Source organism: Sylvia atricapilla, chromosome 2 (assembly GCF_009819655.1).
Source record: "Sylvia atricapilla isolate bSylAtr1 chromosome 2, bSylAtr1.pri, whole genome shotgun sequence".
NCBI lineage: Eukaryota > Metazoa > Chordata > Aves > Passeriformes > Sylviidae > Sylvia > Sylvia atricapilla.
Window position 1 is genome coordinate 84,112,144 of NC_089141.1, and position 27,729 is coordinate 84,139,872.

The 27,729-nt window shown below is 37.1% G+C and overlaps 1 protein-coding gene across 1 annotated transcript in view; it reads left to right on the plus strand.

Annotated features, from left to right (window-relative positions):
- Positions 1–27,729, plus strand: part of TMEM131 (transmembrane protein 131) — a 93,801-nt gene that overhangs the window by 58,182 nt on the left and 7,890 nt on the right. The window contains exons 12-35 of the mRNA XM_066313628.1: positions 909–1,017; positions 2,829–2,937; positions 3,664–3,817; positions 3,919–4,089; positions 4,382–4,492; positions 4,578–4,712; positions 5,148–5,252; positions 6,579–6,665; positions 9,740–9,892; positions 10,044–10,119; positions 10,224–10,341; positions 11,851–11,989; positions 12,081–12,190; positions 12,571–12,637; positions 13,585–13,736; positions 15,006–15,148; positions 16,267–16,453; positions 17,519–17,704; positions 19,634–19,792; positions 20,394–20,989; positions 24,064–24,239; positions 25,430–25,557; positions 26,756–26,880; positions 27,018–27,176. Of these exons, the coding sequence (XP_066169725.1) occupies positions 909–1,017; positions 2,829–2,937; positions 3,664–3,817; positions 3,919–4,089; positions 4,382–4,492; positions 4,578–4,712; positions 5,148–5,252; positions 6,579–6,665; positions 9,740–9,892; positions 10,044–10,119; positions 10,224–10,341; positions 11,851–11,989; positions 12,081–12,190; positions 12,571–12,637; positions 13,585–13,736; positions 15,006–15,148; positions 16,267–16,453; positions 17,519–17,704; positions 19,634–19,792; positions 20,394–20,989; positions 24,064–24,239; positions 25,430–25,557; positions 26,756–26,880; positions 27,018–27,176 (3,655 nt within the window). The remainder of the gene's footprint in view (positions 1–908; positions 1,018–2,828; positions 2,938–3,663; positions 3,818–3,918; positions 4,090–4,381; positions 4,493–4,577; positions 4,713–5,147; positions 5,253–6,578; positions 6,666–9,739; positions 9,893–10,043; positions 10,120–10,223; positions 10,342–11,850; positions 11,990–12,080; positions 12,191–12,570; positions 12,638–13,584; positions 13,737–15,005; positions 15,149–16,266; positions 16,454–17,518; positions 17,705–19,633; positions 19,793–20,393; positions 20,990–24,063; positions 24,240–25,429; positions 25,558–26,755; positions 26,881–27,017; positions 27,177–27,729) is intronic.

Sequence of the window (27,729 nt, forward strand, 5' to 3'; positions counted from 1 at the left end):
TCTGCAGCCCAGCAGAAGGTAAGGCAGCACTCACTTCAGTTTCCTTAATTCAGCATCTTGTAATTTGCTGTGGCTTAACAGCTGCTGTGTGAGCAGCTGAGCTGTTCTTAAAGCAGGAGAAGCCAGCTGGGGAGGAAGAATCATGGCAGCCATCCTAATTTTAAGCAAAACAAGAATAAGAGCATTTAAATGCTTCATCACAGTTGCTGCATGGAATCTAGAGAGTTTGCTAGCAATCTTTATAGAGTCTTCAGATGACATGGAATCCCTTATCCTGCTGCACAGCAATGAATACCTCTACAAATCAGCTCTGGCCAATAACTGCACAATAGCTCTTCCAGTAATGCCCTTTTCCCCTTCAGTTTAAAACAGTAATCCTCAGGTGACCTTGTAAAGTGTTAGTGTAGAACAAGTGTCATCACAGATCTACAAACTGTTTCTCTATACAGTTAGCTATTTTTTTTTCTCTGCAGACTTAGCATGGGATTAGAGACAAGCGAGATGTCTGTATCCTCTCTGGTAGTTGCACAGCTTTGTTAGTGAGGGCACCAGAAACAAATAGCCTAGCTGTTGTAGCCCTGCAGCATTAAGAATAAAACTTAAATCTTACTTTAAATAAGGTTTATTTTCTGTTTTGTTAATATGTTTCTGACCATACTGCCACTTGATTGAACATCCCCAAGGAGAACTCACTGTTACTCACTTTCCTGTATATTGACTGAGTAATTTGTAGAACCTAAAAAAAATTCTAAAACCACTTGTAATGCTGCTTTGCTATAGGAGAGACAGACCTGTAAGAGCTTAGCCAAAACTAGTTGCAGTTTTGTCACTGTGAAAGACACATGAAGGCTTCACAGCATCTTAGTGATGATAAATTTACAGCTGCTTCATATTTTGATTGTTTGCAGAGTGTTAGACCTACACCACAGAACGAAGCTATAACAGTACATTTCAAGCCCGTTACGTTAAAAGCCTCTGAAAGTAAATATACCAAAGTTGCAAGCATTAGCTTTGATGGTAAGTACTGCTCCTCTCTTCTTAGAACTTGTGAAGTGCTTCTGAAAACTTAGTGAAATTTCATTGATTATTTTCACTCTTAACAAAACACTGTCTATAATTTTGAGAAGAAAAAGGGGTTTTTCTACCTGGAAAGGTCTTACAGTTCTTCTGAACTTCAGTTATTTCTGAAAGAATTGTCTTTGTTCATGATCAACAAGATTCTTAGACTGGTAAATACAGATAAGAAGAGAAGCTATTCCTAATTTTTCTAATAAACATAGTTGTATTCTTATGTTAGGACACTGACTATTTAAATGTATTTTTTATAGTGAACAGACATTTGTTTTTGAAAAATCCTAATAAACAAGGTAAAAAATACAAGTTACTCCTGGGGAAATTTCAAGTAGACACAAGAAGAAAATTTTTCGCAATGAAAACAATCAGCCATTGAAATAATCTCCCCAAGAAGGGGTAGATTCTGCAGTGTTGGGCACTTAAGATCAATCTGGCCTGAGTGCTGAGACATCTTATTTAAACTGTACTTCTGCCAGGAAAGGTTGGACCAAGTGGTCCTTGAGGTCTCCTTCCAACCTGGTATGGAATGATTTTTCTCCTACATAGTGCGACTTTAAATCCTATGGTGACATTTTGTAGAAAGGCACCTCTGTTTTTGTAGAGTAGATTCTCATCAACTGTTAGAATGATGGTGACTACTCAGATGTTACTGCTTTAAAATACTAGTTGGTGATGTGAGTCTTTCTGTCTGGATTGCTTAAAAATGGAATCTTATACATGTAATAGTGGTAGACAGAATTTTAGAAGTTGCATGGATTGATTTTTATTATCCTTTATGGATTAGCACTTTTGAAATTTAGTAGCTCGTGGTTTCTAAAACAAGTGAAGTATGTTTTAGCTTATAAATTCTGAAAGAGATGAATTCTGTCAACCTGAGGTGATAATGCATTCAGATTTTGAAGCTGATGGGAATTGTTATATGAAGACCTACTGGCTAACATATGGTACATCTTAAAAGAAATGGTGGTTCCTGGGAAAAATACCCAGTTAAGCTGCTTAATGTGTTTAGGGAGTTGACTTGATGAATTCTTATCAGTGAAGCAGCCCAGCCCTAAATATTTGCAGTTTCAGATGCCCTAATTACATGCAGGGGCTTTAGGGGCTTGGTGACTTCTCTTCATTAGTGCTTGAATACCTTGATTTTGTATTTGCATTATTGCTACCAGGCTAACATTGCTTGTTCTGTGATCTAGGAGCAGACCTGCAAGCATCACTCTTGATGCTTGTGTAGTTTGAGTTCTTAGGTGGATTCTACTTCTCTTTTTGCAACATTTAGCTTGTCTTTCATTTCTTCATTATTAAGAAGTTGTTACATTTCTGGCCCAAAGTTCCTCTCAACTGGTAGTTTTAAGTGAGGCGCCCAGTAATCTCAGGCTTCTGTTCTGTTAGGGGAGGGATAGTTTTATTCCAGCTCTCCTTGTGGAGAGTTCAATTCATCTGGGATCCAAATTATCCTTTGGACATGTTCAGGCTATTTATATGACAGCAACAATCAGGCTTCCTTATTGTAGAAAAGCTTACTAAATCAGACCGGTCATCTAACTAGTGTTAAATGGGAAGAATTCAGGATTGGTTCATAGACTTTACACCATTGTCAGTTTGCTTATTGAAATTTCTGTAAGCTCCACTTTTTGCCTTCCATGATAATTAATTTCTGGGCTAGCTCTGTGGTTTTATTCTTCCATTCATTCCAGTCTAACTTAATGGATCAATTTTTATCAGCTTTAACAAACTTCTCATTCTTGTGTGTACAGCATCAAAAGCAAAAAAAGCATCACAGTCTTCTGGGAAAATAACTGTCAAAGCAAAAGAGAAGAGCTATTCCAAACTTGAAATACCATATCAAGCAGAAGTGTTGGATGGGTAAGCTTCCAGTAACTGAACATAGTTCAAAACCTAAATGCTCTAAATCAGAAGGGAATATTCCTGTTTTTAAACAAATGGATAAGGTAGTCTTAGCCATTCATAAGTTGGTTTCAAGGCTTGAGTTAAAATTGGTCTTAGTGAGTTGTTGTTCAGAGCCGCTGAAGACTGCAGATGAGATGTGTTTAAAACGCAGTATTGGAAATATTTTTGCTTTTGCATTTGCTATTCTATTGCTGTATGAAGTAAGGCTGAAGAAAATACTTTTGGTTATAAGCAAAATTTCAGAAGAATTCTCATTATTTCCTTGGATTTTGTTACTTACTTACAAAGTATGGCTAAGTTGACTTTAAAAACATTTTGAATGAGGTGCTATTTTATCGACAGAACTGGCAGAGTTCTGTTTAAAGGCAAACAAACTAAACCTTACCTATCAGAATATTTGTGCTGCAGATGCATGATTTGGCTAATAAATACACATGATTTGCAAATTATCTTGATACTTCAACACTTCACTTTAGTCCTCTTATTGTTCTGAGTTACATATTTTCTTATCTTATTTGAATTACTTAGTTATTAACTTCCCTGTAGTGCTGATAATATAGTTTCAGCATGTAGTGGAGTATATATGTTTTTTGCTGTTTGAAATAATAGATTCTAATCTTTGTGTAAGGTAAACACTTTGAGGAAAATCTTTATTTTCTTTACACTGTTTTCTTTTCATAGTTATTTAGGATTTGATCATGCTGCCACACTCTTTCACATCCGTGACAGTGCTGCTGATTCTGTGGAAAGGCTGATCTATCTAACAAACACGTTTAGTTTTGCAGTCCTTATACATGATGTTGTGTTACCAGAAGAAGCAAAACCAATGTTTAAAGTAAGTCCCGTTTCAGTGAATGCTTTTCCTGTTAGTAAATGCTTAAATGTGATGCCCTTTGTTCTGTTGTAACCTTGGTCTTTCATTGTTCTTTTATCTAGGTCCAGAACTTCAGTAAACCAGTCTTAATTCCACCCAATGAATCCAGATACATTTTTACACTTCATTTTATGCCTTCCACATCATCCGTTCACATAGATAACAATATCCTACTTATCACCAATGCTTCTAAATTTCACCTACCTGTCCGAGCATACACAGGATTTCTAGATGTAAGTATTTTCCCTTTTTTTTTTTTTTTTTTTTTGACAACTTCTGTCTCATTAGAGGCAGACGTTATAGGACTTTTTAATTCTTTATTCTATTTTGGTGTCTGCTGAAAAATTCTTTTTTGTTCCCTTTATATCTTCAGTTTTACATAGGAAATTTATTCATGTAGAATTTTGAGATTGTCATGGTGGTGTTGTATTAAAGTTATTAATGCATTTTTTTAATGAGCTTAGAGTTTGAGTGAGCACACTTTATATTTCACTTGTGCTGAAATACTTTTATCAATCTTTCTAGTACTTTGTACTGTCTCCAAAAACCGAGGAGCGATTTATAGATTTTGGCATATTGAGTGCAACAGAAGCTACCAGCATTTTATTTGTAGTCATCAACAGCAATCCAATAGAGGTGAGGATGCATATATTTTTAGTTTATCTTTTAAAATATTACATCAGTGATGTTACTGAAAACAGTACCTTTTGTTCTTTTTAAGCTGGCTGTAAAAAGTTGGCATATTATAGGGGATGGTTTGGCTGTAGAACTTCTAACAACTGAAAAGGGAAACAGAACAACAATAATTGCAAACCACCACGAACTACAAAATGCTACTGCATCTGATCAGTCTTCAGTAAGTAACCTTTGAATCTCTTGCTTAAAGCTAGATATAGAAGGGAGGAAAGAGACAAACCTCTGCAACTTCTTTCAGTTTCATTTTAGCAGAGAGATAAGAATTCTTAATTTTTGTCTGAAGTTGAGTATGATAAAGCATGTAGGCTTCTTAAATTTATTTTAAGGAGCAGCATTGTATTCAAATTGCTGCTTCTGAAGCTTACCTTTTCCAAATGTAACCAATCTCTATACCCTCAGATGATGCTCATAATTATATCTGGGATGAGTGGAAATTTATCACCACAAGGAGTAGATAATTTTTGTGTTAGTCCCTTTTGTAGGTAAACTCTTCGTTTATCACTGACAGTGGTTTTAAATGGATTTTGAGTCTGGTTTTAGGGAAACCTCTTTCTGTTTAATGGAATATGTTGGTGACCTTTTCTACCATTTACAGGTGATCCTCGCATCAGGCTATTATGCAGTGTTCAGAGTAAATCTAATAGCAAAGGAACTTGAAGGAATTCATGATGGAGCTGTACAAATCACGACAGATTATGAGGTATATTTATTGTATAATAGATGGATGTTGCCCAAAAGATGTGTTTAGTCTTTTAAGTGTTGTATTAGTGGACAGTCTGTAGCATGAGGGAGAAGCTGAGTTTGGAAGGGAACTCCAGAGATCAGGTTATCTTTGCAATTTAACCCTGCGTCATACAGCAGAAATGCTGCTTACACTTTTATTATAATTTTTGTCCAGCTTTCAGAACTATTCATTTAAATCTGACCTAATGCTCGCAGTTTGGGTTCTTTAGTGACATGACACATCCTCAAAGCATCAATACGTAGATCTTGGGGCATATCATACCCTGACAATGTGCTTCTTCATGCATTATCAGTTACTGCAACTGAGCTGTAATATAAGACTTTTTTGTCAAAGCACAATGTGAAAGCTGTTTTGGAGAGTCAGAGAATCATTAAGGTTTGAAAAGACTGGATACCACCATGCGCACTAAACCATGCTGCAGTTTGCCAGCAGTTGCTGAAACAGAATCCTCGCACTGACTAATATGGAAGGGAACAACCAGTTGCCTCAACTTTATATGCCTGTTTTTGCAGGAGACAGAGTCTAATAAATAGTGCAATCTGTATTTAATATCATTGTGTGATGTATGGAATAAAAAAAACAACCAAGTGTGACTCTGTGCTTATGAAGTCAGTAAATTATATCACTGATTGTGTGCTTCTGATGGTGCTACAGAAAATGGGAAATTCTCAATTTCTGCCAGTTATCAGAGATTTTAAGCTTTTTTTAGTTTATCCACACATGTATGTGACCCTTCAGTTACAGATTCCAAAGCATCTTATTTTCTTGCTTGTTACAAGTTTTCTACTTGTATTGGTTCTTGAATCTCATTGCCATCCCTTCCATTCTACTTCTTCTATGTGTATCTCAGGATATTTCAATAACATGATGTTTAAGAAGTTGATTGTATCTTCTTTCCTCATTTACTTTAAAAATGTTACCCTTCTATTTTCCAGCAGAGCAAGCCCCATTCAAATGAGATTTATATAATACCCCACTGGGGAGCTTGTGTTTTCAGTATGCTTTTCTGTTCCATGTAGAAGAGAACTGAGGATGGCTCAGTAAAGGAGTGCTTCCTGCCAGTATGGAGTGACTGTTCAGAATATGATGATGGGTTGAAATCTTAATTCATGTCTCCATGTTTTAAATGTCTGTATAATCCTAGACTACATTAATTGTAGAATTTCAGGGTTTTGTTATTCTGTGCAATTCATAAATGGAAGAGGCATTTAAAGCCTGGAAATGCATGGGGGTTTATTAAAATTTTTTCTTGTTTTTTTTGTTTTGGTTTTTTTTGTCCAGATTTTAACTATACCAGTGAAGGCTGTGATTGCTGTAGGCTCATTGACCTGCTCCCCAAAACATGTTTTGCTTCCACCTTCTTTTCCGGTAAGAGAGTTGGGGAGGATTAAATGTTTATTTGTTGTGTTTTTTCTTCATATGCCCTTTTCAGTGGAGACCACTGTCCTGAATTCTGTGTCAAATTGCTGGAGAGATTGTGCTACTTAGCTGTTATGATCAGTTTGTCATTATTTTCGGGTTTTTTTGGGATTTTTCTGCCACATGTTTCAAGCATGAGTTATCCCTATATCTCCTCAACAGCCCACTTGAATGGGATCTTGGAATACTCATGTAAGGGGATTGATCTCATCAGAGGAAGATAGGTCAGTCAGCAGGACTTCAGCGAATGTGTGCTGCAATTGCCACATGTTCTATCTTCCTTCTGATCTCCTGTGTCACAAATTCTTCTGAAGTCTTTTGCTGCTCTTGAGGTCAAACAGTCATGCCTGCAGAAGCAAAGATCACTAGTTGTTTTTTATCTTTAAGGTCAATTTTTTTTTTTTTACTATATAGCCTCACCATTATATGGGTACTTACTACACTGAGTGCCGCATCTAGAACTTCATTATTAACTGCTTCATAAGCTTTTGATAAGTTAAAATAACTTAAAGATCCGCTTCCCTTTCATTCCCTGGAGATAAAGTAATTTCTGTATTCTCTATCTGAATCTACTAGATTTATTAGAAATTATTATTATCATGACTATTATGAACAAGAATTCCTGTGAAGAATGTCCCTATTGAGTGCCACATTAAAATATTTTGTACCATGTTGGATTATAGTATAGAAGTAGTATTTTTTTTAATCTCCTTTGAGTTTGATCTAGGTGAAATGGCTGAAGAACTTCTCAGTATTTCATAGTAATAAGCCCACAGTCTTGTCAGCTTGATTTTTGGAAGGGGCTCTGTTCTGTTTGTTTTGTTGGTTGATTGGTTGTGATTTTTCCTTTTGGTTTTGCGGTTTCAGGGTGTTGTTTGTTTTGTTTATTGCCTTTTGGTTTGTTTTGGTAGATAATACAGCACCTGTGTTTCTCAGGCATAGCTTCCTTGCTGTCATTATTCTTTCTCTTCCCTAGATTACTGTGATTTTTATTGTCTTCAGGCCTTTCCTAGTAATGTTTTCAGACAACTATTCATTCAGGGGATCTTTGGCCTCCTGCATTTTGTTTGAGAGTATAGATTCAGATGTAATTATCACCTTTGACAAGATTATTTATTGCGGTCAGGCCCCAAGCTTTTCAGAGCAGTCAGCTTTACTTACTGTTTCCATTAGTTGAGCATCTAGCTCTTTTTAAATTTAAGAACATTAACAGCAGACATACTTTTACTTTTTCTTGGATTCATTTCAAACTAAACTTATGCTCACCAAATTCATGCTACTCTTGCATTTAGTTCTTCTGTAATGCCTCTATTACTTATGAAAATAAGCCTAAAATAGCATCAGTTCTTTTTGTTTCAGTGTTTGGTCGAGAAACTTCACAGCTACACCATCCAGGAATAACTAGGTGCCACTATTTTAGTAACACATGCTTTTCAGTTCATACTTAGGATGTAATTCTCCTGCAGCTGCCTGGTTCCCAGAGCTGTCTGTTTATAATTTTAGTGTATTTGTACCTAAGTGTGATTTCTGGTATTCTGTTGAAGGTTGTTGGCAATATACTGACAGTGTATACAGGCCTTGTAAAGGTCAGTGTCTGGATTTAAACAAATCTTAGCTGTGTTGACTTCTGCTTCATAGTGTCACCTTTACCTCACAGTGCCACCTCTCAACTCTTCCCTGATCAAAGCTCATCTTTGAGGACCTCTATGCTAAATGGCATTGTTGTTTTTCTTATTACTGTTAAACAAATTTTTTCTCTTGTCTGTTGTTTCGTGTCTAAATGCTATGTAAAGGTCTTAGTAAAATGCTGTTTATTTATTCTCGACACTTTACCAGCCTGTATCTTGTCCTGCTGGTGACAGTTGGTTGCTCATAGGAATCCACAGATGAAGCTCAGACATACCTCCTAATTCAGTTGAACAGGACTGTACCGTTAAGGACTTATTCTTGTAGTTTCTTTCCCTCTGCAATTACTACTATTGAGATTGTTTCAATGTGTGACTGTTTCCTGAGGCCACAGTCAAATTTTGAGCCTGCAAAAGACTTCTCCCATGTCTCCACTTAAACTTAGAGAAATTTTTTTTTAAATCAAACTATTGATTTAAGGGGAGCAAGAAAAACATGTTCATTAAAGATAGTCTTGGGTATTTATATTTGTTTGTACTGATTTTTTTTAATGTAAATCTGAAGTCTCCCCACCAGTCCTGAGTTGCACTTTTCTTCTGCTTTTGTTTCTATTATTTGTTTCCTCTATACGTATCAGGGTTGGGTGTTGAGGTAAGGTGTAAAACATGACCACAGAATCACTGATTTACAACTGAGGCAGGGGGTAGAGCCTGAGCATTGTAAGGATTTTTCATCATGACAATTAAACTGCATTTTCTGTGCTTAAAAGGTAAAATAATGTTTGACTCAGAAAAGGAGGCAGGCTGTAAAGAAGTGGGGAAAAAACTTCCTGTTTTCTTCTTAAAAGTAGTTTTGGTGTGTGGTGTCTTAATTGCATTTGAGAGCAGGAAGGAGGGTTTTAAAAGCCCTTTGTCATCTGTAGTTTTTGTAATTGTAGCTTCCCTTTACTCTCCCTTTCAGATTATTTCTAATTTAGAGCAACTAATTACTATTTCTAATTGCTAGCAGTGATCTTTTACAGAAAGATTGTTTCACTTTAGTAATAGGAGGCTCAACAAACTGAAGTTTTCTCTTGACTTTCTTCTTCTGATACTTTTTTTTGGTCATGATTTGATTAAGGACAGCTCTAGTTGTCCCAGCGCTTCCAAGATACTTCAGGTGTTCTTAATTTTCAGAGAAGAATGAACTGTGTTTGGAAGCAGATGGAGAAAAAAATACAACTTCACAGAAACTTACTATCTTGAAGTGTTGCAAATGGCATTTCTTTAAGATAGCGTAGTTAAAATCTCAATTTAACATTTCAGCAGTGCTGTCGTCTTTGCCAGCCTGCATAAATAGATACATATGCTAAGGAAAAATGCATATCCTGCAGACTTTTTTCCTTTTATTTTCTTTAGGGGAAAGTAGTTCACCAGAGCCTGAACATTATGAACTCCTTTTCTCAGAAAGTGAAAATACAACACATACGGTCCCTGACAGAAGATGTAAGGTTTTATTATAAGAGGTTAAGAAGTAATAAAGAAGATTTAGAGCCAGGAAAAAAATCAAAGGTTTGTTTGTCTTATTTCTAAACATTTGTAAGTTCTCTTTTCTGTATTGCATATGTTAGATTTCTGTGTTCAACAGAAATCTTCCTTCTTTTTTCCTTGGTCGTTAGATTTACTGTGCTGTTTAACTGATCAGCTCTTACATGTTTTGCAGATTGCAAATATTTATTTTGATCCTGGTTTACAGTGTGGAGATCATTGTTATGTAGGATTGCCTTTTCTATCTAAATGTAAGTAAAGTTCAACTTTATAATGAAAATCATTTAAAATAAGTTTTGGTTTTGCCTTAAGTAATGATTTTACTTGAAGATTTATAAAAACACATTTCTTACAGCTGATTCTAAGGTTCAGCACAGCATAGCAATGCAAGAAGATGCATGGGATTCTGACTGGGATTTGCATGAGAATTTATTCAAAGAATGGACAGAAATAAAAGAGAACTCAAGCCATAGGTAAGTATTTTATTCCTGTTGTTTGCTCAGGCCGTAAGTCAGTAATAATTCTGTGATATGTGTGCTCTGATAGAATACAAAGCTTCTTAATATTGCTGTGCTCTTTGAGAGGAGGCCAAAAAGGAATTGCTTGGCCTTCTTTGCAAAACCTTTGAAGACAGCATTTTAAAAGTTAAAAAACGGTAATAATTTGTTCAAATTAAAGAAAACACTGAAAGTTACTATTCACTGAGTTACTGGAGTTCGATAAAGATTGTAACAGCAAGGCAGTATCTACTCTGCAAAACTTTCCAAAACCAGATTATACTGGTTGTTCAGTATCCCGGCTGAAAGTGTTTCAAAATACTATCCTCAATATGCCTTCTAAGATTTCACAAGGTCTTCTGTTATTACCATACTGGGATTTTTGCCTTTCAGTGAATTACAAAATTTTCTTGCATTTTACCTTGAGAAGATTAATGGTTGCTGCTTAATATTTAGAAAAGTTAAACTTTGTAGACTGCTACACACCTTTTAAACATCTGCCTTCTCATACATAAAGAGATCTCATTTAATCTTCAAGAGATGTGAGTTAACATGAACAGCAAGTGTGTGTGTCTTCTTTGCTGATAGCATCCAGATTTACCTTTTCAAAAAAGGTATGTGAAGAAACAAAATATCTGTATGCAACTAAACAGAGTAACAAAAGCATTCTCCCTTTATCACTTTGGTGTTATGATGGTGATACATTATTAACTCCTGAGAAAATCTGATCTAAACAGAATCCTCTCTAGCCATACCAGTAGCTTTCAAGAAAGCTGCATCCCCTACAGTAAGAGAACAGTAAAGGAGAACGCTACTAAGTATTAGTTCTGAATAAGGAGTAGTTCTAGCTTGACTATACAATGCTTTAATATTATTTATCATAATATATTTTAAAATATTTAATATTTTTAGGGAGAGTTAAGATTACCCAGCTGTCCAAAGGATCATTCAGAGAAAGGAGAGATAACTTCTGAAAACAGAGGGGTTGTGACTTGGATATTTGGAGTTTCTCCAAAATATTTCTCTAGGTTTGAAGCCTAGTATTTCATCTGTTTTGCTGACTGGAGAACTCAGTACTTTTAGTTTAGTTTCAGTTCATGCTGGAGAGCTTGTAGGAGAAGGGGACCCAAGTCTATTGTGGAGGTTGTTTAATAGCAGAGAACTTCATTAACTGATGGAGATAGTGGCTAGTACCAAGTATGACTTGTTCAGATTTGCTTTAAGTTTATTAGACAGGTGTGCAGGTACACAGTCTGTGTATCCATTGCATTTAGAATAGATGTGCTGATTTACTGTACATATGCAGGCAAAATACATTTTCTGGATTGTGGATACTATATTGGAGTTTTTCCTTTCTACTGTTTGTACCTCTGCAAATCGTCAAATACATTTAGAGTTATTTTTCTTACCAATCTGAATCTCAGTTATATTCTCAAAATTTGTTTCTGCAAAATGTAAAAGTGAGTTTTATAACTGTTTCTCCAGACTGAATGCTGTATTTGAAGTAGACACAGATCTTCAGAAGGATGTTCGGTTGAAAATCACAGCAGAAATGTCCTGGCCTTCTATCCTTAGTTCAGCACGCCATCTAAACTTCCCTCTTACCAACACAAACAGCTCATCAGTAAGTTACTTTAGTGATAGTGTCATTTTAACAGGTGTTTGTAATTGCATTAATGGTAATGTAAACTTACAAAAAAATTCTCTCTGAATAGGAAGAAGAAATTTTTCTAGAAAATCCAGCTGATGCTCCTGTGTATGTTCAGTTTCTTCCAGTAGCTCTGTATTCTAACCCATCCACTTTTGTTGATAAGCTGTTGGAACGGTAAGTGTTGTTGTGGAATCACTGGGGTGTTCTCACTTGGCAGAGGAAATGCATTTTATTAGGAATGAATATGTGGTACAGCAGTTGTTTTCATATTGTATAGTATTGGCCTTTAAAATTTGAATCATTAGGCCAGTTGAGAACTGAATCTGTTGCCATTGAACACACATCTGTATTTTTTACTGGGCTAAAATGTGTTTACATTTCTTCCTTAACTTGATGTACAGTGGGGGAAAAATAAGAAAAAATAAAATCAAGTGACACATTCAGCTGTGTATTGGGCTACCACAGATACTTGATTTATGCTGAAATCCATAAATGCAAATGTGTCATTACCTTCCCTGATCTGTGAGAAAGAAAAAATTGCAATTTCATTTCAGGTTTAATTTGAGTAAACCAACTAATTTCAATCAGAGGACTCTAGAGTTCCAGGTCTTCAGAAATTGTGTAAGTATTTAAAGAAATTGTGTATTTCAATACATTCTTGATAATTTTAAATACAAGTTTTGTAATGTTTTAATAGGAGTTCAGTTATACATGTTTTCAAGTTTAGGTATTAGTGTGGAAAATGTAAAATAAATGTAATAATATCTGTTGGATATCAGGAAATCGGGAAAATAAATATTTCTTCAAATGTAACTAATAGAGTGTTGCTTTTTCTGTATGCCCACATTATAATACAACTGTGGAGGTTACAGGAAATCCTCATTTTCTCATTCTCTTGCTGACAGGATTATTTTCTTCAGCATAGTGGTTACTAGTTCTAAAATTAGCAAAGAATTGATTCTTCCATTGCTTTGTTGGTTCTTTAAAGTGATTTCAGTATTGTGGACTACTTTTAAGTGTGTGCTTTTTCATATAGAGCATGCCACATCCTAAGCACTTCTTTTTTTATTTGACTTTTCCCCTTCATTTGCAGTTTGTTTTAGATTACCATTCTATGCTTATTCAGTGTCTCAAGACAAATGGCAAACTTAGCAAAATACACTTGTTTGAGTAGTTCTTCTATTTTGTTTGCTCAACAATCAAAAATTCTGAGGAGAAAAAATATTCCATAATGGCTTGATACTAATTTAGTGTTCAAAATATATATGTAACAACTTCTGATCTCTTTTTTCCATTAGAACTTCATGAATCTACATGAGCGAAGTTTAGCTCAGATCTGTTTTGTTGTGTTGTTTTGCTTCTCCATTAACATGAGCAGATTACTAATAAGTAGGGAAATTCTTGTGCTATCAGAGTTTCTAGTTAAGAAAACCAGAATATGATGTTGGGTAATATCCTTTTTTAGGACAAGACAAATTTTTGAGCTAAAATAATGCAATTTCTATCAAATACATGTAAATATGTCCTATTTTTTTAAATCATTGCTTTGTTTTCCCCACCCTCTTAAGGTTCAACCACTACAGACCACTGTGGGACTTACAAAGGGCCTGGCTCGTCATTCCATTTTAAGTCTAATGTTAAAACCTGGTGAGAGAAAGTCTGTCAAAGTAAAGTTCACTCCAGTTCTTAATAAAACTGTTTCATCATTGATTGTTATCAGGTAAGAGAGAGAGTTCTGAAATAAGTGTGAAAGTTTTTCTGGTTTTCAATTTATATATAAGATCATACTTGTGATCAGCTGTCAAGAAACTATTGCTTTTACAAAAATAATTTAGAATCCTATATGTCTGCAGAAAGATTTAATGTAAATGTAATTGTGACATGTCTTAGAGTATTTTAACTGTATTCAGTACATATTCAGTAATATATGAGCCGCTGTTAATACTTACCCCAGAATCACAGAAGGGCTTGGTTTGGAAAGGGCCTTTAGAATCATTAAAGCCCTCTACAATGACCAGGGACATCTTCAAGTTTCTCAAAGCCCTGTCAAACCTGATCTTGAATGTTTCCAGGGATGGTGCATCTACCACCTCTCTGGGCAGTCTGTTCCCATGTTTCAGTACCCTCATTGTAAAAATGTTTTTTTCCCTATATCTAATCTGAATCCACCCTGTTTTAGTTTTAAAACCGTCATTCCTGTTCCTGTCACTACAGAGCCATTAAAATGTTTGTCCCTGTCTTTTTTACGGGCTCCTTTCAAGTACTGGAGCTCTTGTATGGTCACCAGGAAAAATTTCTCTTTTCTAGGCTAAATAACCCAAATTCTCTCAGCCTCTCCTCATCGCAGAGGTGCTCCATCCCTCTGATCATCTTGGTGCCTCTTGTCTGGACTTGCTCCGACAGGCCTGTGCCTTTGCAGTGCTGGGCCCCAGAGCTGGGTGCAGCACTCCTGCTGGGGTCTCAGCAGAGCAGAGGGGCAGCATCCCCTCCCTGGCCCTGCTGCTTTTGGTGCAGCCCAGGACACGTTTGGCCTCCTGGGCTGAGAGTGCCCATGGCTGGGTCATGTCCAGCCTGTCATCCACCACAACGTGGAGACTTGATTTCTGAAATATATCCTACACTGTCTTGAAAGAATGCTCTCTGGTGAGAGATGCCCTTTGCAAGATCAAGCTATTATTCAAGTTCAGTCTTTTTAATAAAGAGCATTGAGTTCATTGTTGTAGCAGGTGTGATGCCTTAGTAAGAGATACAGATTTTAACTAGTATTTCACTGGGGTTTTTATTTATATGTTACATTGTGATTTCTTAAGAGTTTTGTCTTGCAGACACTATGTTTGAGACCCCTGCTGTTTACTTCCATAATGTGGGGAATTAGGTGTGGAACAGATTATATATTTCATTTCCAGATTTGGGATATAGACTCATAATCTACAGAGAAGCTTTTATGAATGTCTCCCCTCACCCTTTTTTTAATTTTTTTTTCCCACAGAAATAATTTGACTGTTGTAGATGCCATATTGGTAGAAGGACAAGGAACAACTGAGAGCTTGAAGGTTGCAGGCAAACCTCCTGGTCCAGGAAGTTCTTTACGCTTTAAAATCACAGAAGCATTATTAAAAGACTGTTCAGAAAGTGAGTACTTCTTGAGCTTACATGCTGAACAGAAGTCATATTTTATCTGTGAAACTTGAAATATGTGGAAATATTTTCCCCTCTTCTAGTGACCCAGAAATTCAACTCCTTTAAATACATTAAAATTGCTACTTTATTTAGGCAGAAAACAAATTATATTATGTTTTTTTGTTTTAATGTGAGAACTGGGAAAGGAAATAGAAGCTTTTTGTCCACTTAAAATCAAGACAGAGGAGGTAAAGACCTTGGCATATAAACTAGCAAAATCTCTAGTACCTACATTTAATACAAGTTGGATCATGTGTGTAACTTCCTGTGTACTTCTTTTCTTCACACCTTCATAATCTTTAAGCACACAGCCACTGGGGAAAAAAGGTTGGGCATGTTCCTTTTTGAAAATTAAATCCCAGCCAGGTTCTACTCTGCGATCAGAGAGAGGTTTTCTGCTCTGTAGCCTCAGGCTTGCTTCTGAGAGGAGAGCTAAGAGTACCTATATTATCTAAGAAACTGGCAAAAGAATTTTAGTTATATCTGGTATTAAAATCTGCTTTGCCACTTTTGCAGTTTTCCAGACATTTTTAAGTGCCACGTTAATTATTATCTGAGATTATTCTGCTTTCTGTGAGGGATGAGTAAGAAAACTTGAAGTAAAGCTTATGACTAAGCTTTTACCTGTTGTGGTTAGGGATTTTTTTTTGCTAAGAAGATACACGTAGTTAAGCCATGTGTTTTTATTTTTAAGACACAAAAAAAACCCCAAAAAAACATGTTTTAATTCTTCTCTTGCTGGGACTATTCACAGAATACCACAACATTAAGCAGTGCATCAAAGAACTTTGCAGCTTGGATTATTTCTCTGTGGAGCAGCAGTGCTGTTAGAGGTTAGGGTGTTGGTGTTTTTTCCCTGGTGAATTAGAGGCTCTGGAATTGTACAAGTGCCCTACATTGACAGTGACGGGAATCTAGCCACAGAGAGATGTTCCTGCAAGTTTATTTCCATGGACATTGCTAGTCTCTCTTATGCTGTAATACTGACAGAACTTCTTTCTGCTGTAAAATATGAATGTAGTGAAGGATATCTGCTTAGCATAGCACTAACCACTGCTGTTTGTTTCTAGAAATGAAATACAAAGAACCAAATTTCACACTGAGAAGAACATTTAAAGTGGAAAATACAGGGCAGCTGCAGATTAATGTGAAAACGATGGAAATCAGCGGCTACACGTGTGAAGGATATGGATTTAAAGTAGTTAACTGTCAGGAATTTGCACTAAGTGCCAATGCCTCTAAAGACATTGTCATATTGTAAGTGTTCTATCTTATATCTAAATGGAGTATTACATTTGGAATTTCACTTTTGTTTTAGAGGAAAACTCTCTTGATTAAATTCTGACAGCTTTTTGCTGAAGTTTTGACTGTATGGAGGTTTTGTACAGTGTTGTACAGCAATGATATTTTTCCCTCTTCTTGCAAACACTGTTTGATTTTTCGTTATACAATGACTGACTACAGTATTACTTCTATTTCTATCCAGTAAGTATAACTTGCTGTGTTGGTGTAATGTTGCTATATGTGGTTATGTAAATTTCCTGCATTTTACTTGTGAATGCACATGGGACTTAGATCTACATATGATTTTGGTGCATTGAAGTATGTAGAAGAGAGCCTTTGGTCCAAGGATTTTTATTGTAATGCAGAGTATTTTAGCCTTGAGTATTTTGTCTGTTGCCTTAATGACAACGATTGTGTAGTTCTACCATTTTTGTTGTTCTACCATTGTAAAAAATCTTTGTACCAAACACTAATCTTTTAACAGAGCTTTGTTGTAAAGTTAACTATTCAGAAAATGGTATCTAAAAAGTTCAGAAATTGCTTCTGTTCTGCAGGTGGATGTATGAAAGATTACTGCAGTGAAATAGTATTTCACTAGTATTTCTGCACAATCTTAGTTTGTGATGAGACTGTGACCATAGTGGTGATGTTTTTGGAAAGTCAAGTTTGTGACTCAAAGGTGAAGTGTTTAAAAAAATTATAGCTCACATAGTAGTTAGTTCCATTACTTAGACCTGCTGTTACATTTTTAGTGCATTCATAGCCTTTATTAACAGGTGTGGTAAAACCTTATTTTCATGTATTATGACTTCATATGGTACCTCAGAAATAATCTAGAATCAGATGGGTTAAGCAAAGATGTTGATGAACATAGTCAAATACATCTTGAGGTATTTGAAAGATACACAAGTATTTTTAGGCTGTGTGGTAATTGATGGAGTTGAATTACAAGTTTTTTAGTTTGTAATTTATGAGTTATAAAAATTGCCTTTGTGCTTTTCATATGAGAGATTCTAATGTGCTTTATGTTTTTTCCAGGTTTACACCAGATTTCACTGCTTCCAGAGTTATACGTGAATTAAAATTCATCACTGCAGGAGGCTCTGAATTTGTATTTATCTTGAATGCATCGCTTCCATATCACATGTTGGCAACGTGTGCAGAAGCACTGCCCAGGCCCAACTGGGAATTGGCACTGTACATAATCATCTCAGGAATAATGAGGTTGTGTGTGTGTTTCTTCTTACTGCTGTGCAGGCACGAATTGCCACTGCTGGAGTATGGGTTACAGAGAAACCATGGATATTCAGCGCACGCTCTAATTGTTGTAAAACAAAATAGGCTAAAAGGAGATCAAATTGATAAACACTCCTGTAGATTGAATGAGAACTGTTTAAGGCAAAGGAGTACTAATTTTTCCGCTCAAACCAAGGACAAAATAATACACTTCTTGCTCGAACTTATTTCCTTAAGTGAGATACATACTCCTGTTAGCCCTGATAATCTGTAGGGGTTTTGATAAGTAAGCCAAACTTAAAACATATTAGGTATTAAAGCACTGATGGCAGTGAATTCCTGTGGAAATGTAAGCATCCTTCTGGAGTATTGTGCTTTAGAGAGATATAAAGCAGTGACTCTAATGAGCTTAGCAGATGCTTTGGATGAATTTGACTTTGCTGCCACTTGTTATGTGACAGACAACTGGTGATACTAATAATGGGATTTCTGAGAACCTGAAGGACATTGTTTGCAACACTGCACACTCACAGGTTACATAGTAGGATATTAATGCATGTTTTTCCTCAGCAAACAGACATGTGCTAATTATACCTTGTTGAACTATGAGTTGAAAATGCCGCTGTTTTCATAGTCTAACCTCTTCCTATCTTTATTTGAAATCAAGAGTTACAAACCCTATGTCACTGCTCACCTCTTAGAGACACTTTATCCCACTGCTTTTGTGCAGAGAAAACCCTAGCCTGGAAACTTATCAGTATGAGTTTTTACTTATCAGTAGCAACAAATGCTGCTTTTCTTTTCATTAATGTGAAGTCTATTGGCACTGTAGATGCCCCTGGAGAAAAAGTGGTCTTTCTGGGTGCTGCAAATCCAAAGCATTATCACATACATATCATATTCCTTTTTTTTTTTTCCCACAGTAAGTTACTGGCTCTTCCATTTTGCAAATATTCACATAGGCTATGTTTCCTTGTAGGGATTAACAAAAGAAATAGAGAAGATAAAGTTACAGCCCACTTCATTTTCTTTTTTGACTCTTCAGCACTTTCCTAACTAATGCAGTGTTTAGTGAGGAAACTGCATTTTCAAAAGTAAGAGGAAAAATTTCTGTTACTTAGGAAATTTTGTGTCATCACTAACACTGCATTACTTAAAGTGCTGAGTGAGTACTTCTGTGGTTTTCTTCTATATATGTGCTAAAAAATGTATAGGCTGAGTTTGGTTTTAATTCTTTGACACAGTAAGGAATGTTTTTAAGATCATAAGTGTAGTTTGCTTGGATAATTTTATATGTGCTGTATTTGTTAATTAGACTTTACAAACAATAGAGAATACTAATCCCTTCCCTTACTGTGTCTTTTTCCTAAGAATACAAAAGCCTTTCTTAGCAGCAAACCACAGAAGAGTCCTAATATATTTTATAATATTCCAAGGTTCCTGTGCATAAACTGCCTCTGACTTTTAGAGTATGTATGTGTTTGCTAGTTGCCACTAAAATAACTCTTCCATATCACTGCAAAGCTCTCCTTAATTTCTAGGAATGAACACTAGGAGTTTGTACAGTCCATGTTTTTTAACTTGATAAGGTGTTTATTTTTGCCTTCTTTAAATCACTGTTGCTTTGAATAGTTACATGCTTGTGGCTCCAGGTTTTGAAGTCCACCTTTTTTTCTTTTGGATTAATACACTTAGCAACTGCATGTCAGGCTTGCATCTCTCCCATTCACAGTGCTGGTGATTTGCATATCATGCCAGTCTTGCGTATGTTATGTTTCTATTAGACAGAATTGTGGTTTAGATGCAAGTTTAGTATTTTCTGTACAGTATACAAACATTTTGTCCTACGTGTCATTAGTTTTTAAATACTCAAAACTAAGAAATGAATCCTTAGATTACTATCTTTCTTCTCTACAGTGTACTCTTTCTCTTGGTAATTGGAACAGCCTATCTAGAAGCTCAAGGAATTTGGGAGCCATTTAGAAGACGCTTGTCCTTTGAGGCCTCAAACCCTCCCTTTGATATGGGAAGGCCACTTGATCTCAGGAGAATAGTTGGAATTTCATCTGATGGAAAGTAAGTAAATGTTCAGGCTTCTTGTGGTACTTTTGCTGTTTATTTATTTCTTTATTTCTTTATTTCTGTTATCAGGTCAGTAAGAAAGTAATTAATACTGCTCTGTAGAACAGGTGAATGAATGAAGACATCCCCACAGTTGCTTGTAAAAAGATGGCTTGGATGAAAAGATGAATTTTGTGATTGTGAGGAATAGTCTTCTTTTGGGGAAAAAAATCCACCAAAAACACAACCCTGCTAAGTTTCCTGATAATATTCTTAAAAATGAAATGCATAGACTGGGATGGGGGGGAAGGGGGGGAAGGCAGGCCAGAAGTTCCTACCATAGGTATCTTAAGTGAAGATCATGTTCTTTCAGTGTTCCCCCCATCATACACAGCAACCAAGAGTCATTTTACTGTGTTTTTGTTCCCATATACAGCAGGCGAGTGAACAGGAAATGGTAAAGGCTGCTGACTTGCCAAACCAGTTTTAGGCATTTTTGCTGGTTGTATGCCAAGAATAGTATAGTTCAAGGCTTCTTTTGGATATAGTGATTCTTTTTTCACATTGAAGAATGGAAACATTGTAGAGTATGTTTTAACATGTGGTACTCTTCCAGCTTGAATACACTTGGATCGGATTCTAATCACAGTTCGTCCAGAGGAATTTATGGAGCAGGCAGTTCGTCTTCACGATCCGGTGCAGGGAATCATAAGCAATGCAATGCAACAGCACACCTTCACAGCAATAGAAATGCACCTGATGTTGAAAACATCAAATCCAAAACCAATTCAAGTATACCTAACAGGACTTCAGCACAAGCAGCTTCCATGCAGTCAGTAAACAGAATGGGCTCCTTTACCTTGGATTCAGGTGCCACAGCTCAGACTCATGCCACAGGCAAAAGAGCCAAGGGGACGAGGCAGAACCAGCAGTTGATGCAGCAGCAGGCACCAGCTTTGGCAGAGCAACCCCTCCAGCAATCCCCAGCATCCGGGCCCCAGCAGCAAGAGCAACAGACTGAAAGTGCTTTGCCACAGCTCCCACTCCTCAGCCCGCCTCACGGCGACTGTGGCAGCAGTAGAAGGCACAGCTCAGAGGATTCAGATCTCACTGGGCTCATAGAAACTATGGAAAAAGACTTTGATCACCCAGAATCCCCTTCCCCTGATGTGTTTACAGAACAGCCTCCATCTCCACTAGCAAAAAACAAAGGTAATACAATTCTGTTTTTATGGGATGATTCCCTGTGTAAACCACAGGACAAGATTTAATCAGCTGTAAAGGTTGCGTTTTCATAGTGTGAAAAGGGAGGGCTTGTCTGTGGTTCCCTTCCTGTGCTGTGTGCCTGTGTCTTGAACACTCTGTTACCTTATGGCAGGAGAAGTTCACTGTGCAGTGCTAGCTTGTCATTGTTCCTGCAAAAATGGGGGCATGTTTTGATGAAAGCAGGTGTGAATATCTAGACACCTGATTCTCTGAAAAAGAAAAATGCTTTTTGTTGCTACTTCTGGGTTGCCTTTGGGTTGGCATCTGTCTCTCCCACCTCCATCATTTGAGTTTGGCGCTCAGGGTTGAGGAGGGGAGAAGAAACTTGTCCTGGTGTATTGTGAAAAGTGAGGTAGGGAGAAAGGGAGGAAGAGAAGAGAGAGTTGGGTAAGTAGCCCTTGTGGTATTGTTTGGGAATGGAATTCTTCATGCCCAGACTTGCAGTTGTAGAAAATCCTTAATGTCAGGTGGTCAGCAAATTAATGTAAGGCACCTGTCTATACATTGCATTCATTTTTGGATGAGGCTAGAGTTGAGTTGGACTTGTTTATCTGTTTTTCCAGTTGTGTAGTGCTTAAAATAATGAATTGAATTTCATACATTAGATATGTTTAGACTTTTGTAATTGTCAGCTACTGCCTTCTTATGAACACTTCTTGAAGTGGGATTTCTAATTATGATTTTTGTATTAGCAATTTCAATTGCATCCCAGAGTTATATGATGATTTAGTGTAAATATGTTTAGTTCTAAACAGTTTTTCACTTTTTGCTACCAACATCAACACTAGAAATGGCACTGATACTGTGTTGCTTATTAGAGATAAAGTTAAGAAAACGAGTCATGGGAAGGTGTACAAACACTGCACCATCTGTAAGATTGTGCCTCACCAAAGACAAAGGCTTCACTCTGTTATGTGGTAATGAGTAGAAAGTTCTTAATTAGTTTAGAGTGGATGTTAGGATGTGTTTGTCTTTCAAAGTGAAGGCTCTGAAGTGATGAGAGGTTTTGGTATCTTGCTGAAATATACTACTCTGTCTCTGGGCAGTTTTGTTTTTAGTTTTCACAGTGGGAGGTGGTGGGGGAAATTAAGAGAACTGCCATCAGTTTGTCAGGTGTTCATTCCATAAAGGCTAGATAGGGCTCCAGAAGGTGATGTGATGGTAGGGAGGTTTCATGGATGGTGTCCATAATGGCAAACAGTGCAGTGTTGGAGCTCTGGAAAGCAAACTGTCTGGTAGTGAGGCTGCAACATTCTCATGGATTACCTATGAGCGTACATGGGTGTGTGCAGTGGAGTGAGCCAGTCCGTGTACTGAATGCCTGAAAGCACTTTGGAGCACATCTTCCATTTCCAGCTCCCCATAAGAAGGAGGCAGCCCTTGCACTTGGGAGCTTTTTGCGATGCAGCTGAACGCAGTATGTGGAGACCACCAAGTTGGATTTCAAAAGCGTATTCCCTCTCCAGATAACATAGTGTGCCCCTTTCCATTTGTCCTCCTAAAATATAAAACCGTAAAACCATAGAGGAAGTTCCATAATCTGTCTGCACCTACATACACACATGAGTATTTGTCTTTAGATGAGTATTTAGGGCAAATCACAGATTTCTGCAGAAACAGCAGCTTCTAGACTAAAACTTTATGTAATCTTCTGTTTCACCTTCCTAATACTTGGATCCTAGCAGACTGCAGTGGAGGCTGCATTAGATTTTTAGCTAAATAGCTGCTTTATGTTACATTTTAATGTCATGATAACATTTTACACAGATTTTCTAATTACAAACATTAAACTGTTAGCAATCCTGAATGTAGGCTACATTTCAAGCAAAATTTGGAATGAGGCCTTCTGAGGCCCAGCCAAAATGTCCCCAATATGCTGGAAGCCAACCTTGAAAAAAATGTTCATAGGAAGATCTACTATTTACATATTTTTACATATCTATTTGCATTCATGCTAAAAAGAATATTTTTGTCTCAAATATTTTTGTTGTCCTAGATACTGAAAACACTCATACTTACGTCTTAGAAAACAAAGCTTGAAGGCACTGATATGTATCTGGTATTTGCCAAGATACTGAAGGCAAATTTCTGGTTTGGTATAAACTTTACCATTTTTCCAAATGAAATGTAACAGCTCTCATGGTGCTTCCAGTCTCAATTCCAGCTCAAGCTAGTACAAATTCCAGAAGAGGCAGAATCCTGTTATTCAGCACAGGTTATTTGAGTCATTATCTGAATGAACAATTAAATCCATCTAGGAGGCTGTATGCAGGCACTGCATGGCTTATAAATGAGAGTGCTTATTTTGAAGAGCAGTATCTTAAGAAGGATCCTATGAGTAGGGGCATATACTACAGCCAGTAAGAAATAAGACTGTTGTGAGAGCTCAAATCCTGTGAGAGCACAGCAGCAGGCAATGGTAAGCTCACGAAGACACCACACACACACAGTTTCTTTGTATTGAGAACAGTCCACTCTGAAGGAATAAAATATGTCAGGAGGATAAACTGTAATTGGTTGTGAGATTTTTGGGTTTTGGTAATTTTGATTTTTTTACCTTTTTGCTAGACAAATACTGTTAGTGATTTTTCTCATCCACACTAACCTTATTTCAAGCTGTTTCGTGTTTTGTTGGGTTTTTTTTAACTGACAAGCATGCTGATCACTTCTGTTCTTCATTTGTTTGGATGATAGAACTTTTGCCATCCTCAGAAATTTATGTAGAAAATGTTATGTGTCTAAACTGTCAAATTGGATTTTATGGTGTTTGAAAGGAAAGCCAGGAACAGAGCAGAGAGGAATCATAGGCACAGGATGGTGCCTACATCCATAGAGAGGCAATGGGGACACAGCTCAGGAGCATAAATGAGAGATCTTTTGCTCACATTTGGTGCAAAGGTGTGTCATAACAGACAACAAGCTTCTGAGGCTTAATCACATGGGGTAGCCTCCAAAATGAAGGGCTCTAACCTGTCTCTGAGCACTACTGCTGAGAATCTGAAGCATTTTTATCTTTCTAGGAAAAGGGAAAACAATTCAGCGCAAGGCTAAGCCACAGAAGAAGCGAGAAGAAAAGGACAGAAGAGGGAAAGGAAAGCTACAGGAGGATGAGCTGAAGGATTCCTTGGCAGATGATGACAGTTCTTCAACCACAACAGAAACCTCCAACCCAGATACAGAACCACTTCTCAAAGAGGTATGGCACTGCTGAGAAAAGGAGGCTCTTGTATAGATGTGTGTCACTTGTTACAGTAGGAATACAGTCTCTCTCCCCCACACCATCCTCAGGTTTCATCTAATACCTAATAAAGCAAGAATGTTAATTAAAAATCACGTTTCCCAATTCTTGCATTCGTTGTATCAAATCTGCACCTCTGAGTGGGAACATGCTTGAGTCCTGTAGTCTCAGGACTAAAAGTGCCTAGGTGGCTTTGGCTTGAATTAGCCAGCAGCTGTCAGCAGCACTGTGGTAATTTTCTCCTGGCCTGTTATATTTGCAGAACAAAACGTCAAAGTGTGGATGCTAATTTCATTCAATAATTAGGGTGCATGCTAAATCATCCCTTTTGTCAGTTACAAAGGCTCAGATCAGTGGTGGTAACTTGTCAGCATGTAGTTAACTTTATTACCTTACACAGTACCCTTACCTTTACTTATTCAGCTTACATGCTCCAAGGTAATAAACTAATGTCTACAATTTGTGTAGTGGTTGGATTGTCATAAATATTTTGTCCTAAAGCAAACTCTGACAAACAAAGGAGAGGTAATGCCAAAGGGAAGAAAACCAATCCTAAATTTTGATGTCTTAAATTTGAACTTTGTAAAAGACAGGTTATAGCTATGGGAAAAAAGAAAACCATGGGATATATTTTAAAGGTTACAGTTTAGTAAGTTGTCACTTGAAAGTTACTGTTGATTTTTTCAGGATGGCTATTTGAGAATATACTTGTATTTAGAAAGTCTTAGAAGTGTGGTTAAGAAAATAATAAATTGAATAGTGAAGTTGCTCATATTATTTGCTTTGTTGAAGAGTGTTTTGGGTGGCCTGGACTGCATGCAGCAGATGCATTAAAGGTCTCAGTACAGAGCTAGCATCTTATTAAGTAGACTCAGAGACCATGGCCAGGGGAGCTGTGTATTTGCAAATATCAGATCTGCTTGAAGCTCATTAATTTGCTATTTCCTTTTCTGCTTCTCCAAATAAAAAAAAATAGAAACCATATTTCATAGACAAGCTCATTAAGTAATGAAAAAGACCTTCAATACTGCAAAAATGCTCATGTTTTCCAACAGCATTCTTCCCTCAGCTCCCTTTGTTACGTGTGTTCTAATGCAAGAGGGACTTTGTTTTATGTGATTATTAATGTGTCGTTATGTCTTTTATAGGAACCTGAGAAACAAAAGGGAAAAGTTATAGCAGAAAAACCTGAAAATGAAATACTCCCAGGGAAACAGAAAACCAAAAAAGTGCTTACAAGTATCAAGAAAGAAATCCCTGTAGATGTGAAAACCAGGTAAGCATAATGAAAGCTGTTTAGTAGGGAAAGTATCATGTTTAAAGGGAAGATGGATTGATAAAAATATCTGCATTTGACTGTTGTAGCTGCCACTTTGGCAAATGCCAACAACAGGTACCTTTAAGCAGCTTCCTCTTCCTTCCCGATGTCAGGGAATATCTGAAGCTTGTAAGTAATAAATTACTTAATGGAAACACAGCACATGAATGAGAGGCAAATCCAGCAATGAAAATCAGGGGAAGCAATGTTAAGGTCGTTATAACAGGTATTGCATACAAAAGGTGGGGTTAATGTTTCTAGGGGCAGCACCCTGAGCCAGCATTAATGTGAGTGCCTTTAGCTGCTGTTGGGAAATTGCAGCCTCAGTTTCCTTTTTCATATCATACAGTAAGGTCAGTCTTGGATACTTAATTAAAGGAGGCTGCTGCCACTGCCAGTCCCTGTCCCCTGCTGGCATGTGGTTGATTGTAAAGCATAGATGGGGGAAAACATGAAGAATCTTAGTCTTATTGTAGCTAGTTCATTCCAAATTAGTATTGTGCCACAAAAGTCAACTTCACTGAATGGAGGTATGGTATATAAGCTGTGTTTTTCCTGTTGTAATTAATAGTAGACTGAGTTTATAATTAGAAGAAATCAATGTTCTTCCAAATATTTCTGAAAACATTGCCTGGCAAAGTCTCCTCCTTATTTATTCTTACAATTAAGTACTTTGCTTTATCTTATAACTCACAAGTTCATTACATGTGACAGTTTTCAAAGGCCACAATGAGAGCTGGCTTGGAATTCTTCTGCAGGAAATGGGGAAAATAGTTCCTCCCCAGAAAGTTTGAGAGACAGAATCAAATACCTGGAGAAAAAGAGCAATATATAGCAAATTTAATTTGATGGTGCATTTGAGTAGTTTTATATTATTGACTAAAAAACAATCCTGTACATTTTGGGCAACAGCATATTAGGAGCATGGGATCTGACAGGTGTGTATAGGGGCAGAGTAGAAAAAGTGCAGCTGCCTTTTCTTGTTGCGTCTGATCAAATGGGTTTTGTGATCCTAGAGCTCCAGGGTGAAAGCTGCTTCTGGAATGTGAGTGAGCCTAATACATAATGGAGTAGTGTGGGTTGTGTGTGTGTGTATATATATATGCTTTTCGGTAGTTCAGAGCTTTAAAATAAAATAATTTCTGTTCTCTTTTAGTCCTTTGGAATTGTCTTATACTCCCCCACTGGAAAACAAGCAGCGCAAAACCTTTCCATCCAAGATCTCTCCACCACACCTTTTGTCAAGTGGCTCCAAATCAAGAAACCTCCCCAAAACAAGAGGTAGTGTAAGGCTGGTTTTTGTAAATACCTCAGGAGTTTTATATCATTGTCTGTAACCTCTCGAGTGCTATGTCTGGTGTTAGATGAAAACTATTCAGTTTATTACCATACACTTGGTTTTTCTTTTGTTCTAATAGGTCCAAGCAGTAAGTTAATGGAGAACAGACCATCAGTATTAGCAAAATTTCTCCCCAGTGGTTCTGCACAGGAGCTAGGAAACACCAGCAGCTCAGAAGGGGAAAAGGATTCTCCACCACCAGAGTGGGACTCTGTGCCTCTCCACAAAGCTGGCAGCTGTAAGTAATCACTAGACAATGGCTGAATGAGTGTTCTGCAATTAATGTCTGTAGATAGGCTTGATCTGTTTATAGATCTTCCTGTCTCCTTTTCACTGCATAGCTGAGCTCCAGTTTTCTGCTCTAGACCCCATATTGATAGCATCTGGGAGGTTTGAAAATGGCATGGGCAGAAGTGGCATGGGTCACTCTACAGTTCTCCAGTAGTAAACAGGATTCAGAAGCTACTGGGGAAATTGAGAAAATGAGAATTACTCCTCAAAAAAATATGTATTTTCTGCTGTAGATGGGGTTTTGCTTAATCAGGTCTGCTCCAGCCAAATTTGGAACTTACTAAATTATTTGTCCTTGAGAGAGAACACTGAATACACCTTATGGAGGTGGTTAGCTTGGGAGACTGTTACAATTTTTGCGGTTGCATTGTAAACCCCTTGTGTAGAAACCAACTCTCCTCCTCCTGGTTGTTTGTGTTGCAAATCAGTCTCTCTGAAAATTAACAGCAGACCTGAATAACCATAGGTGAATGTAAAGGAGCTGCTGCTTCCATCACTGG